We start from the raw sequence: 13,662 nt of genomic DNA, 5'->3' as shown, positions 1-13,662 counted from the left end.
GCAGGAGTCTGTCTCTGTATCTCTTCTACTCTCATTTAAAAGCAAAACAAACAAACAAAAAAAGAATCACTCTTACAAATGTCCATAATCCATCAATAAAACATGCATCTCAACCCTCTCTACCTTCAGGTGAAGTCTTTCTCAAGGAGGCTCTGGGTTCCTATTACCTGCCAGTCCATTAGACTAGAGCTCCTTAAAATGCGCTCTGACACAGGGCTGTTCTGTCCGGGAGCAGCATGTGACAAGCTGCGTACAGAAATTGAGAGCTGCAAAATAGTATAGCAATTTGACATATGACTTTATATGTGTGAAATCTGATAAAAAAAATAGAATTGTAACATTTTTATTTTTGCTTAATTTTTCTAATAATTTATTTGTATTGGATTTTATAACATTCCATTCTGAAATGGAAGGAAAGAAAAAGGGAGGGAGAGAGGGAGAGAGGGAGGGAGGGAGGGAGGGAGGGAAAGAAAAGAATCTGATTCTTCATCACAGATGACTTAAGCTATGACAGCCTGAATCCATAGTGAGCAGCCTGGAAGCCTGCTATGTACTGTACTTGCCCATGATGAGGACTGAGGAGCCCGTGCTCTCACATGCTGCATGGGTGGGAAGAGAAGGGCTCTGTCCTACTCAGTGTCCTGATGTCCAGTGTCCCTGGAATAGGGGGAGTGTTCCCTCAGAGGCTGACACAGCCACCCCCCACAGGTGACTCTCCTGACCCAGAGGGAACAGTGCTTTTGAGGGAGAGTGCTGAGAATACAATAGTCTCCCCTTATTTCCAGCCTCACTTTCAGTGATTTCAGTTACCTATAGCCAATGAGGGTCTGAAAGTATTAAATGGAAAATTCCAGATATTTTGACAGAGAGAGAATATATTCACATGACTTTTGTTATAGTATATTATGATAATTGTTTTATTTTATTATTAGTTATTGTTGTTAATGTTACTGTGCCTAATTAATAAATTAAACTTTATCATAGGTATGTAGGTTTAGGCAAAAACCATAGTATTTATAGAGTTTGGTCCTGTCTGCCATTACCGGCATCCACGGGGTTTAGGGTCATATTTCCTGCTGGTGAAGGGGAATGACTGTAGCAGCTCATGTGTTGGCTATGGCTTAAGAAGTACTACCTTTATGATAAGCACACACCCATTAGTAGACATGGCCTGACACAGACACACCACTGGCTATTCTCTAAAACAACCCCACTCAGATCTGCTGTTGGCACAAAACATTCTCCCTCAGTTTGGACTTGTAGAAATAGCTGAGGGTCTCCTTTCCAGAGGTGAAACCATGACCACTTTCCAAAGGGCTGCTGACAGAAGGGAAAACATCTAGTGTAGTACTGATGACATGGTAGGTATGTGTTAGCTTGCCTTTTTCATGTTGAACCCTCAAAACATGGCTTTCTCTCCACTACAGCCCACTCTCCATTATACAGCTTTGTGTGCTCACCTGCAGTATCTACCTTGTTCTATACATTATCATGTTTTTTATTATCTTTCCCATATTTAACTAACAAATCCTTGAGGACCCAGACTATTTCTTCAACTCTGAATCCTTCATAGCCCATAGTCTAACCAATATGGATTCTTCATTTCTATTTATGATATTAATCAGTTGAATTTCTTTTAAAGTACCGATATTAAATATATATTTTAATAGCAAAATATTACAAGCACAGAAAATCATGCACTTTTTAATAAACATAACCAAAGAATATAAATAAATGACATATTTTACAAAAGGTAAAAACAGTAATGCCTACACAAAGAAACATCACTGATTTTAAGAAAACAAAACATAAAACAGTACATTTCAGTAAGGATTCATTTGTAACTCCTTACTTTGCAAATTTAATACATTGTAACTTGACATTTACTTTATCTCATGATACAAACATAACAAAATACATTAAACATTTTTTGAAATATACAAAAATTTAATGTAATTTCTGACATTTAGATGTTTAGGTTAACAGAAAAACATATTTAACAAGATCATTCCTTTGGACTGCAAGAGAATTGTTATATCATAACTTTGCACCATAATCTTTGTATTTTGAATTTCCTCCTCCACCTTTTCTCTCTTCAAGCTTCTATATATATAAAAAAAAGATTACAGAGATAATAAAATCTATTTATGAACTCTGGATGACAGTATCTCTTTCCCCCATTTCAATTCCATATTCTAGTTTGAAAGTGCTGTGTAGCAAACACCTATTATACACTGCATGTGGATTCAGTATTGCTCCCTCAACCGATAACAGGAGTTGCTCTTGAATAAGGTGCATAGTATACTCAGCCGTCTCTGTACCAAATAACTCTTCCTTCTTTGGGGCCAACACCTACAGTTCACTCTGGGAAAAGAATGATTGTAACACACTCTTCTTGAGAAGGCTCTTTCAATCTGTTTGGAGAAATGCTGAATGAAGATAACTTAGTGCTTACATGTGCTCTATTATTGTTAGAATAATAATTTTAATAATATTATTAAACTATGTCATCTACTACTTTGTTATCTTTCCTTAATTTCTCTTTTCTCATTTTATAAAACACTTTATCCAAAATAATTTAAAGAGATTTTTTTTTAAGGTTATACCTTCCTTTATCACCCTACCTCATAATCCAGAAGACATTTAGCTCTCACAGGTGTATCATTAGCAGGGAGGGAAGAACGCACCAGATTCATGAGTCTTTTACAAAGAGAAAATAAATCCTGCAAACACTTCCACACAGTTTTGGAAATTGTCTTGTTTTTTTTTTTTTTTTTGAGTAAAGGGGGGGAAAAAAACAATAACCCGGTTCCCTTCCCAACCCAATCTTTGATGTTTTCTATCTCAACATACTTTCTAAAAGTCAGCCTATGTCTCAAACTAACTAGACGGCTGTTTCCTTCTTGGTTAATAGCACAACCCGGATGTCAGATGAGCTGACCATGACATGGAATGGGACTCTGGGAAAATACTGTCCACAAGGCTGGGGACCACGATGAGGGAGAACACACCCCTTCTATCTTCTATTTGTGTTCTAAGAGTGAGCACACTGGGTACAGCCGTTGCCTTGGTTTCCATCAGGAAGATGACGACTCAATATTCTGAAGGAGATGACATCTTGAAGGGCAGCAGTTTCCCGTGCATCAAGAAATATGGTGTGTTCAGAAAGATCCAAAGCAGCATCTGCTTTTGATTTGTTTTTAAAGAAGAATCTGTAGTCAGCTTTCAGCTGAAGCCTGATACGGCTCACAACATCAGAGAACATGCCACCTGCTCTTGGCCAGGGTACCCCTCGTCAGGAAAGGTCTATTTAAAGATGAATGACCGAGATAGGATTGTGCCTTCCCTTTGGTGGAGCTGTTTTCTTATTTGAGACTGTAATAAAATGCACATACACATCTATGTATTATTAAGCAATTTTCAGATAACAAACTCTGTCTTTAACAAATACTAAATAAGACGTGCTTATTAGTAAGGCATGCAAGTATAAATTATCATGTGCCCCCCTCCCTAAGTTTTAATTTTTTTTTTCAGGAGAAATATAGTAAATTGGTTGCTAAAAGTTGTGCAAATTAAGAATTGGCCTAAAACGTATAGTAAGTAATCCATAAAATACAATACAATTAAATGAATCAGAGGAAGACATAGATCTAAGTTTATTGATATGGAAAAACTTTCATAATGTATTATTAAGTTGGAATGAGCAGGTAAAGAACATTTAAGAATGATTAGATTTTGTTTTAAAATATGATATTTGTTGGCACAGAAAGCAGTCTGAAAGTATGTGTATCTGATGTATTTTAACCTTTTTCTAGAATTATTATAAGTTGATTGAATAATTACAAAATGGGAAGAATAAAAAAATGATTCATATCTCAGGAAAGGTTTCATAAGGTAAATTTCCCACTGAATATCAAATATATTGGAACCATCTCAAAATGAGTGGTATTTGGATTTCAAACTGAAAAGATAACCAAAGCAAAAGTCCAGGTATCTAGAAAAAAAGATTCAACAAGATTTTATTACCAGGTAATTTTATTAAAAATTAATTAGAAAAATTATGGGTTTTTTTGGTTTATGTTTAAAAACATCAAGGGTTTCAAGTTAATAGGACTATAGGAAAGTTTAGAAAGCTTTCAGGACAAGTTCTGGGCTAACAGTTTACTAGTTTATACATACGAAAAATATATGAGACTGACACATTCTAATAAGCACTCTGTATTTCCTCTGAGAGGTATATAGGAAGCACATAAAATAAATTACCTTCTGTCCTTGTACAAAGTAATGCTTATGCTGGAAATTAAGCTAAGTTCCTGTGGCAAGCTTTCTTCTCTGCCAATTTAAAAGGATTTTCTACTATAGACCTATGTCAGCTTTCCTCTGTCTGACCTTCTGGTCCCACTCGTCCTCCTCCAGGCAGAATTGACAAGCTTGCACACTTAAAGGAAGACTGATAGATGCTCAGGTGCAAGGCGAAGGCCCTGGGGCTGAGACCCCAGTACAGGTCCCTCCTTTCTCTTTTTCCTCCTTTCTCTTTTTCCTCCTTTCTGCAGCCCTTCCATGTCCCGGAAGGATGAACAGACTTTCCTCATGCCCGCAAGTAGACATCCCAGTGGTTCTCGGGATAGTCTGACTCTTTCAACAGAAATATGTCTCAAATGTTATTTTTGCGTGCCAGGCATGGATCCAGAAAACTTGTATAACTCACCATTTTCCAGCGTAATATCTTGATCCATTCATCAGCTTCTACTCCCGTCTTTGCACAGAGATAAAATGTCCTAAATGGAAATACCAAGCTGATAAGACAAAAGAAAGATGGTGAGCTGACTATATATTAGTTGAACACTAATTAGTAGTAATTAGAGCAGGGGTCTCAAACTCTCGGCCCGCGGGCCGCATGCGGCCCGCCGAACAATTTTGTGCAGCCCACAGACTAATCCACGAAGTTCAAAATATTTTGGATAAAATTAAGTAAGCCTAGGGGCCTACTTGTATTTTTCATTTCTCTAGCATCCTAGCTAGATATTAGCTTAGTTAACAGCAGTTGTGATGCGAACTACAGTTTCTGGTCGTTTTGTGACACTGAGTAAACTGCATGTACGATTGTGCTTGTTGTACTGATTTTTTTTTGTTTTCAACTGCAGTGAGAAAAGTGTTGCGTAACATTTGCCTTTTGTAGACCTAGTGCGGCCCGCCGAAAGGCTGTGATCTTGCTCTGCGGCCCACATGCTGAGTTGAGTTTGAGACCCCTGAATTAGAGTATTCCAAGAAAACAAGAATTGACAAAGGGCCTGGGGAAGCAATCTGAAGACCTGGTGTATCTGGAACTATTCCTGCCAGCAGTCTGCAGAAATGTCCAGGAAGCTGTAGATTCAGGTTATCATTATGAGTCAAAATTTTTTTTCTTTTTGAAAGAGAGAGAGAGGGAGGAGAGGTGAGAAGTATCAACTCATAGTGGCTGCACTTTAGTTGTTCATTAATGCTTCTCATATGTGCCTTGATGGTGGGAGGGGGTGTTGCTCAAGGTAAGCCAGTGACACTTTGCTTAAGGCAGTGACCTGGGCTCAAGCCAGCGACCTTGGACTTAAGCCAGCGACCATGGGTTCATGTCTATGGTCCCACGCTCAAGCCAGTGACACCACACTTAAACTGGTGTGCCTGCACTCAAGCTGTTGAACCTGTGCTCAAGCTGGATGAACCCGGTTCAAACTGGCAACCTTGGGATTTTAAACCTGGAACCTCAATGTCCCAAGTCGATGCTTTATCCACTGTGCAACCACCGGTCAGGCAGATTTATATTTTCTAATGAGAATTCAAAGAAGAGAAAAACATATTCTTTTGTCTTAGGTTTAACACAACACTTATGTTTATTCAGCTGATCTGTAAAATGACTCAGAACCTTTGCTATGACTCAAAGAATAAACAAGACAAGAAAGAGTTTGATGAAGATACTCATTTAGGTTAGCTTGCTTCAATGAGAATAATAGGCAGTTTGCTATTTGAGGACAGGAAAAAGAGACAATGAAACTCCTTAGCTAGTCATTCTGCCCACTACTGGCCATGAATTAGTCTCTGCTGGAAGAAAGATGAACTTTTTTAGTAGCACAAAAGACTTGTTCCCTATAGGAATATAGTAGCTCTTCATTTGATTGTCTCTTTGGCTATAGAGTCAAAATCATTTGACTAGTAAGGTCAGCTGTAGCTTACATCTTGCCCATACTTCCTGTTCTTACAATTGAAATGCAAAATACCAAAACATTTTTCTCTTTCACACACACACACAAAGACCAGAACTGAAATTCAGAAGAGCTTCTGTACCCTAAAGCTAAAGCCTAAACAGCATATTTTGTCTCCACCAGAAACTGATGATGTGCAGTCCACTCAAGGGCTGAGTGGACAATGAGGGGAGTGAGGGAGTGATATTGTGCACACACTGTACAAAACTGGTTTCTGGAATTGTCAGTTTAGTGCTTCCTGTGGTAGACATTAATAATTGGCTATCAGTACAGATAATATTTTCCTTTTTTCTTACTAATAGAAGAAAGAAGTGATAAATTATAATAGTTGAAGCCAATTATAATTATGCTATTACTCATTTCTAGTTTCTTTCTAATGCTGGTGATGGTCATGGAACCCAGTTCTAGGCTAATGAGATATGAGGGGAAAGTTGATAGGAGACTTTCTGGGAAAAGGTCTGCTCTCCTGAAAAACATTAACAAACACAGCTGAGGTCATCCCTACATCTTTCGTCACCACTTGCGTGAACTCTGGAATAGCAAGCATGAGGAAAAGGCCAGCAAAATTGTAGAGACACAGGACCTGCCTTTGTCAAGACAGCTGCCTGCCTCCCAATACTTTGTTATATGAGGAATATAAACCTCTGCTGGCTCATTTTAAAAAATAACACCCACTCTTGATTGATACTGTAGTATTAATGTTAATTTTCCTAGGTGTAGTAATAGTATTATAGTTCTATAACTGGTATTTTTTTCTAAGGAAATGCGTATCGAAGTATTTAGGAGTAAAATATCATGATGCCTGCAACTTACTTTCAGTTGGTTCAGGTGACAAAAAGTGAATAGAGATAGAGCGAATATAGCAAAATATTAACCATTGATGCAGCTAGGTCAGGGAAATGTGGATATATAAGTCTTTCAACTTTTGTATGTTCGAAAACTTTAAAATAGAAGTTGGTGGCAAATAAGACATCTCATTCTCAAGATAGACTATTTCTCCCAGTTAAGAAGTTGTCATGTTATACTACTGTGCTAGAACAAAACACTTTTGTGCCATCTCCCAGAAATTCATAACAGTTCATATCATCCTTCATTGGAGTCAACAGAGTTATATGTAATTGGGGGGAAACTCCAAAAGCATCAAGCTGTTTAAGAGGTGAATAGCATCCTCTGAGGTGTATCATACTTGGGCAGTTTACAACTTAATCAATGGTACCCAGCAGGTGTGCACTCCTAACATAAATGCCTGGTGTTTTTTTTTGTTTTGTTTTGTTTTTTTGGTTTTTTGGGGGGGGAATTTTTTTTATTTTATTTTTTTATTTTTTAAGATTTTATTTATTCATTATAGAGAGGAGAGAGAGAGAGAGAGAGAGAGAAGGGGGAGGAGCAGGAAGCATCAACTCCCATATGTGCCTTGACCAGGCAAGCCCAGGGTTTTGAACCAGCAACCTCAGCATTTCCAGGTTGATGCTTTATCCACTGCGCCACCACAGGTCAGGCGCCTGGTGTTTATGATGGCTAAATCCATGTTAGTTGGATCAAAATGTTTGTACACATTAAGACATAGCTTTTTACTCCCCAGCTAAACTTAGTGGCATAAGACTTTAAAAAACACTTCCTTCATAAAATGACTTACCAAAAACAGTTTACCCTTTCCTGTGAGTAATCAAATTGTACAGCTGAACATTCTGTTAAGTCTAGGATCCGTATTGGTTCTGGTGACTTAAAAAAAAAAAAAAAAAAAGCAAGCTATGTCATCATAAAAAGCATACAAATCTGTTCATCACTTCTCCCCTAATAAATCTTCTACCATGTGCAACTGTCAATTTTCCTTTCATCAAAGGGGATGGATAATAAGGGAAGCAACACATCCCTGATTTGGAAGTTGATCTTTCATGAAACTGGGCTCTAAGAGGACATTGATTTATCAATTTTAATTTGATTGAGGTGGATTTTAACACAAGGAAGGGAGCCATTTTCCTCATTTTGTTTTAAACTTCTCCTTTCTCAGAAGTTTTGTACAGGGAAAGTGAGAAGAAACAAAACAAATTTAAATTGGTTTAACAAAATGGACATGGAGAAATGGACCTACTTTTAATTGAGGAGAAATCACTACAAAAAACAGTTCATGCATTGTAGCAAGAGAATGATTCCATTGACCAACTTTAACTGGTCCCAGAAAATGGTTTTTGGACTACACATCCCATCTCTGCAAAAGAATATGGCTCATATTAGGAATCAAGAACTCATATCTCCACTCATTTATTAGATGTTCCAGGTGCTCATAAGGAAAATTTTAGGGTTTTAAAAGGCAGGTGTTTCCTTTCATCTGCAGAGCTGATTTTTAAAGGGAAAATGTATTATCATGTTTCTCACCATCTGGTCTTTGAAGTATTTCAGCTCATTTCTGTGCAAAGTGAACCATCTTGTTTTCCAGGTCTGAGAAAATAATAATCAAAACATGTGGGTTTTAAATACAGAAATGCAACATTTGAATGAGAAAATTTATTTTTGTTTTTTAAAATATTAAATATTAGAAAGTTTATGTGATATATATATATATATATATATATATATATTTTTTTTTTTTTTTTTTAAGTGAGAAGAGGGAAGATAGACTCCTGCCTATACCCCAACCAGGATCCACCCAGCAACCCCATCTGGGGCCGATGCTCAAGTACTGAGCTATTTTTTTAGCACCCAAGAGAAGGGGGAGAGGAATGGGGGGAGAAGCATACAGTCGCTTCTCTTGTATACCCGGACCGGGAATCAATCCCAGGATGTCAATATGCCAGGCTGACACTCTATCCATTGAACCACCAACCAGGGCCAATAAAATATTTTTATGGTGTTATTTCTGAAAAAAGTTTTAAAATATATACAAAAATTAAAATGATTTTGTTTTTAAAAATGTTTTATTTATTGATTGATTTTAGAGAGAGATGAAGGGAGGGAGGCAGGGAGGAAGAGAAAGAGAGGGAAACATCACTTTATTGTTCTACTTATTTATGCATTCATTGGCTGATTCTTGTATGTTCCCTGATCAGAGATCAAATCTACAACCTTGGCATATTGGGATGATGGTCCAACCAACTGAGATACCTGACCTGGGTTTAAAATGTTTTTGTGCATTAAGCTTAAAATAAAAGCAAGGATATCATTAGAATATTTGAACACATAAGAAAAAAATAACCTTTCATAACTATTCAATGTATTTTATAACAAACACTATAGTTTCCATTTTATCAACTCTATAATAAGAACAGATATCATTTTTTGGAGCATCTGCTGCAGGCTACGCACTATTTTTGGAAGTTTATATATATTATAGCCAATCATCATATAATTCAAATACTATTATTCTTGTTCTACAAATATGCACATTGAGGTTTAGGAACCTCAAATCACTTGATATTCTATACCTTGCCTAAGAATTCCACGGCATTGATGACAAACACTATTGTTCCCCACATCTCTTTATTTATTACCCAAACCTTAATCTGATCCTGAGTGTCAGTGTACCTGGTAAAAAGAAGTAACAATGCATTTAAAAATAACTTTACTATGAATATGAATATTTCTTGTCCTTAGGAAGCATCTAGTCTAGTAAGGACACAAGTGATTAAATATCTAGGATCCACTTAAGCAGGGAAGTACGCTTAAGAGATATTAAGTGCCTTGATCCTTAAAATAGAAAGGGTAGAGATCTTTCATGAAGGTCTTCCTGGCACAGTGCAATGAAACAAGAGTAACTTTAAAAATATGATCACATAAATGGAGGAACCACCCGAACTAGTAAAGTTCTAATGTGTTTTCTTTGGGATTTTTAACAGTTCCGTTAATGCCAATGATTTTTTTTTTTGCCTACTTTTAGGTAACATTTTATACAATTTTAACTTTTTGTTAAAAACAAATTTTTAAAGAAATATACTAGAGGTAACATGCTACTTTCATCCTTGATCATTCCACTAAAAATGATTGCATTGTATTTTTGAGTATTAACTGTAGGCTACTCTGATACATTTCACTTTGCCAGAGTATTCAAGTAACTTTCCAGAATTTAACTAATATTAGCTATTAAGATGAAGTCTTGAAACAGGTAAATATTACTATTGGGTATAAATGAGCAGGTACTCCTCCTTTCCTCCCTCCTTTCTCTCTCTTCCCCTACTGCAGCCAGAGGCTCAATTAGTTCAAGTATTATTCTGGACACCGAGGATAGCTTGGTTGTTACAAGCATCTGCTCCAGATGGGCGTGACTAGGTGGTTCCAGGTCAGGGCATATATGGGAGTCTGTCTCACTATCTCCCCTCCTCTCACTTAAAAAAATGAGCAGGCAATTATTCCTTAAAAAGGTGTCAAAGTGAGAATTGAGTCTACATGACATGTTTCCTTTCTTGTGGCTGGCAGTAGCAAACACATGCCCCTTACCTTGACCAGGCCACCCTGTTTGGTGAGGTAACCTTCTTTGGTGCCTAGCTGAAAAAGAAAGAAGAACTATCACAACATGATATTTGTCTTTCTGTTTCCATCCTGTTTTTAAATAAAACACAAGTTTGCCTTGACTATTAAATAATTGCCTTCCATTCTTCACCTAGGCAGTTGAAAACCTTTCTTGTGTTATAGAGACTGTCAGACTGGATCGACTTGCATAATTCTGTAGCAACAAGCAATAATGTAAATACTCTCTCCTAACTGGAGTTAGCTATTTGCAAACAATCAGCTACATCATACCATTTATAAAAATTAGTGTTGGACCTGAATGGTAGTGGCACAGTGGGTAAAATGTCAACCTGGAATGCTAGGATCCCAGGTTCAAAACCCCGAGGTCACAAGTTTGAGTGAGGGTTCACCTGGCTTGAATGCAGGCTCACCAGCTTGTGTGTGGAATCATGTCAGTGGTCACTGGCTTGAGCCCAAAGGTTGCTGGCTTGAAGCCCAAGATCACTGGCTTGAGCCCAAGGTTTCTAGCTTGAGCAAGAGGTCACTGGCTCAGCCAGTCAAGGCATGTACGAGAAGCAATCAATAAACAACTAAAATGATGCAACTAAAGTTGATGTTTCTCATTTCTTGACCTTCTTTTCTCTCTCTCTCTTATTAAAAAAAAAAGTTATTGTTGAGCAAAGTGTGTCATGTGACATCCAGTTGCTTGGATTGTTGCAGAGGGATTAGGCATATAAATATACGCACACACACCTTGACACTGGGTCAACACATTTATGAAACTCTGGATTGGGCAAAGTAAAGGGATTTCTTTACTTCCATGCTTCCCAGAGTCTGCCCGTATTATGCTAATGTGTTTTGTAAATTTTTAAAAGAGAACATTAGAAATATTAATATTATTCCAATATTTATTTGATTGCATAATCCTCCACATAAACCATCTTTTGAGACTTCTAGTACATGGAACAGACTTTCAAGAATGCAAATTTATTTATACTTGATTCATCTAAAAGGAACTGGAAGTAAGAATGAGTCATTTCTTTTAACATATATATAATTAATTCAAAGGTAACAGCATCACACATTTCCCTAACAACTACAAAATATAAAAAATGGCAGGGGACTGCGTTAATAAAAATTTGAATAAAATAAGGACCCTAGGATAAAGAAATTTATAATTTTATAGAATTTTGTAGAAATTGAACTCCTAATAGGATATTTTGTTCTAATATGGTGTTATAATTTATATTAATAAGACAAAAAATGAGAGAAAATTGGGAAATAACTTAGTAGACATCAAGGTTCTTTTCATAGGAGTTTCCAGGTATTTTTCCATGAGGTGAATTCTCGCTACCAAATAAAAAGAGAACAAACATCACCAGAGTAAAAAAATTTAAGCAAGAATTAATATATGACTACTTCTTTTAAAATTATTATGGTATCAAAGTAAGAATGAACTTCCCAAGTGTTCACTTAAATTATATTAAACAATACTTGTGAATATGATTTAGCATAATCAGTTCAATTTATTTTGGCATTAAAAGAAATTGAAGTGACTGAACTTAGTTTGGTTTTATTGTATTATGGAAATGGAAAAAATTAAGATTTTGGGTTGTTTTAAAGTTTGCTGAGACAAGATAATTAAGGATAAATTGTTATATAAAAAAACCCTGATAGAATTGTTAATTGAAATCAAGCTAAGGAATTATACTACTTCCTTCATCTTATCTCTATCCAAGCAATATACTATAAGTCAAGATTTTTTCTAAGGTTTTAGTAGATAAGTGGAAGACTGTAGAATAAAAAGCTGAGAATATTAATTTTATTCATGGTCTCAGGATGTGATAAAGGAAATAATTATATAGAAAATTTATATTTTTTTAAAAAAAATAATGATTAGTAAGAGGAAAGATATTTATAAGAGTCCCAAACTGTAAACCATCTAAATGTTTTAAAATAAAAGATTTGCCTTCCCACCATCCTTTTGATCTGCTTGTGTGCCTACTGCCTTAAATTTAGTTAAATGTCACTGGATAGGCATCAATGGAGAGTGTGTAGGGTTTTCCACCTTAGTAAAAAGGACCCATGCAGCGTACAAGGAGCATCTGTGTGAACAACAGTGGGCTGCAGTAGCTCGGACTGAGATGTTGAAGCCTAACAGGTGAGGTGGACTTTCTGCCTAAAGGGATGGTGATAGTGGTGGACAAGACATAGTTTATGAGCATCTGTGGTGAAGGTAAGAGTGACAATAGCCAGACAATTATTCCTGAATAATAAGAGTTGGCTTACACTTGATTGTTCACAAATAAGTGTATTGAAGATAATAGAATTCATATTCTTCACTGTGGGAAAAAAGAGTTATAAATATAAAAGTGAAAAAATGAGAATGAACCTTGTGGTGTTGAATTAGGATTGGAAGTATTGGCATGAATACATGGATAGATGACAGATAGAAAGGCATAGATATATAGATATAGATAGATAAATAGGTAGAGATAGAAGTAGAAATAAATATAGGTATATATATATACACATACACACACAGTGTGTCCATAAAGTCATGGTGCACTTTTGACTAGTCACAGGAAAACAACAAAAGATGACAGAAATGTGAAATCTGCACCAAATAAAAGGAAAACACTCCCAGTTTCATACCTATTCAGTGCAGTTCAACGTGGGCTCACACACAGATTTTTTAGGGCTCCTTAGGTAGCTATCCCGTATAGCCTGTACAGACTCATCACTGACTGAAGGCCTACCAGAACGGGGTTTCTCCACCAAACTGCCAGTTTCCTTCAACTGCTTATCCCACTGAGTAATGTTATCCCTATGTGGTGGCGCTTCATTATAAATTCACCGATATTCATGTTGCACTTTGGTCATGGATTGAATTTAGTGAGCCACAGAACACACTGAACTTTCCTCTGTACTGTCCACATCTCAACTGGCATGGCCGTGGGCTGCTCTGCTGTATACATGGTGT

General features: G+C 36.6%; 1 protein-coding gene across 2 annotated transcripts in view; it reads right to left on the bottom strand.

The window, feature by feature from the left end:
- Nucleotides 1-1,703: 1,703 nt before the first annotated feature.
- DAPP1 (dual adaptor of phosphotyrosine and 3-phosphoinositides 1) overlaps nucleotides 1,704-13,662 on the bottom strand; it is a 74,230-nt gene continuing 62,271 nt past the window's right edge. For both annotated transcript variants that reach the window (XM_066384719.1, XM_066384717.1), the window contains 5 exons: nucleotides 10,668-10,715; nucleotides 8,613-8,675; nucleotides 7,873-7,958; nucleotides 4,709-4,796; nucleotides 1,704-3,375 (listed from right to left, as the gene is read on the bottom strand). In XM_066384719.1, coding sequence (XP_066240816.1) covers nucleotides 3,307-3,375; nucleotides 4,709-4,796; nucleotides 7,873-7,958; nucleotides 8,613-8,675; nucleotides 10,668-10,715 — 354 coding nt within the window. In that variant the 3' untranslated portion in view covers nucleotides 1,704-3,306. The remainder of the gene's footprint in view (nucleotides 3,376-4,708; nucleotides 4,797-7,872; nucleotides 7,959-8,612; nucleotides 8,676-10,667; nucleotides 10,716-13,662) is intronic.

Source organism: Saccopteryx leptura, chromosome 5 (genome assembly GCF_036850995.1).
Source record: "Saccopteryx leptura isolate mSacLep1 chromosome 5, mSacLep1_pri_phased_curated, whole genome shotgun sequence".
NCBI classification, from domain to species: Eukaryota; Metazoa; Chordata; class Mammalia; order Chiroptera; family Emballonuridae; genus Saccopteryx; species Saccopteryx leptura.
The sequence above is the reverse complement of the archived record's forward strand: the minus strand, read 5'-3'. Positions and strand labels throughout refer to the sequence as shown.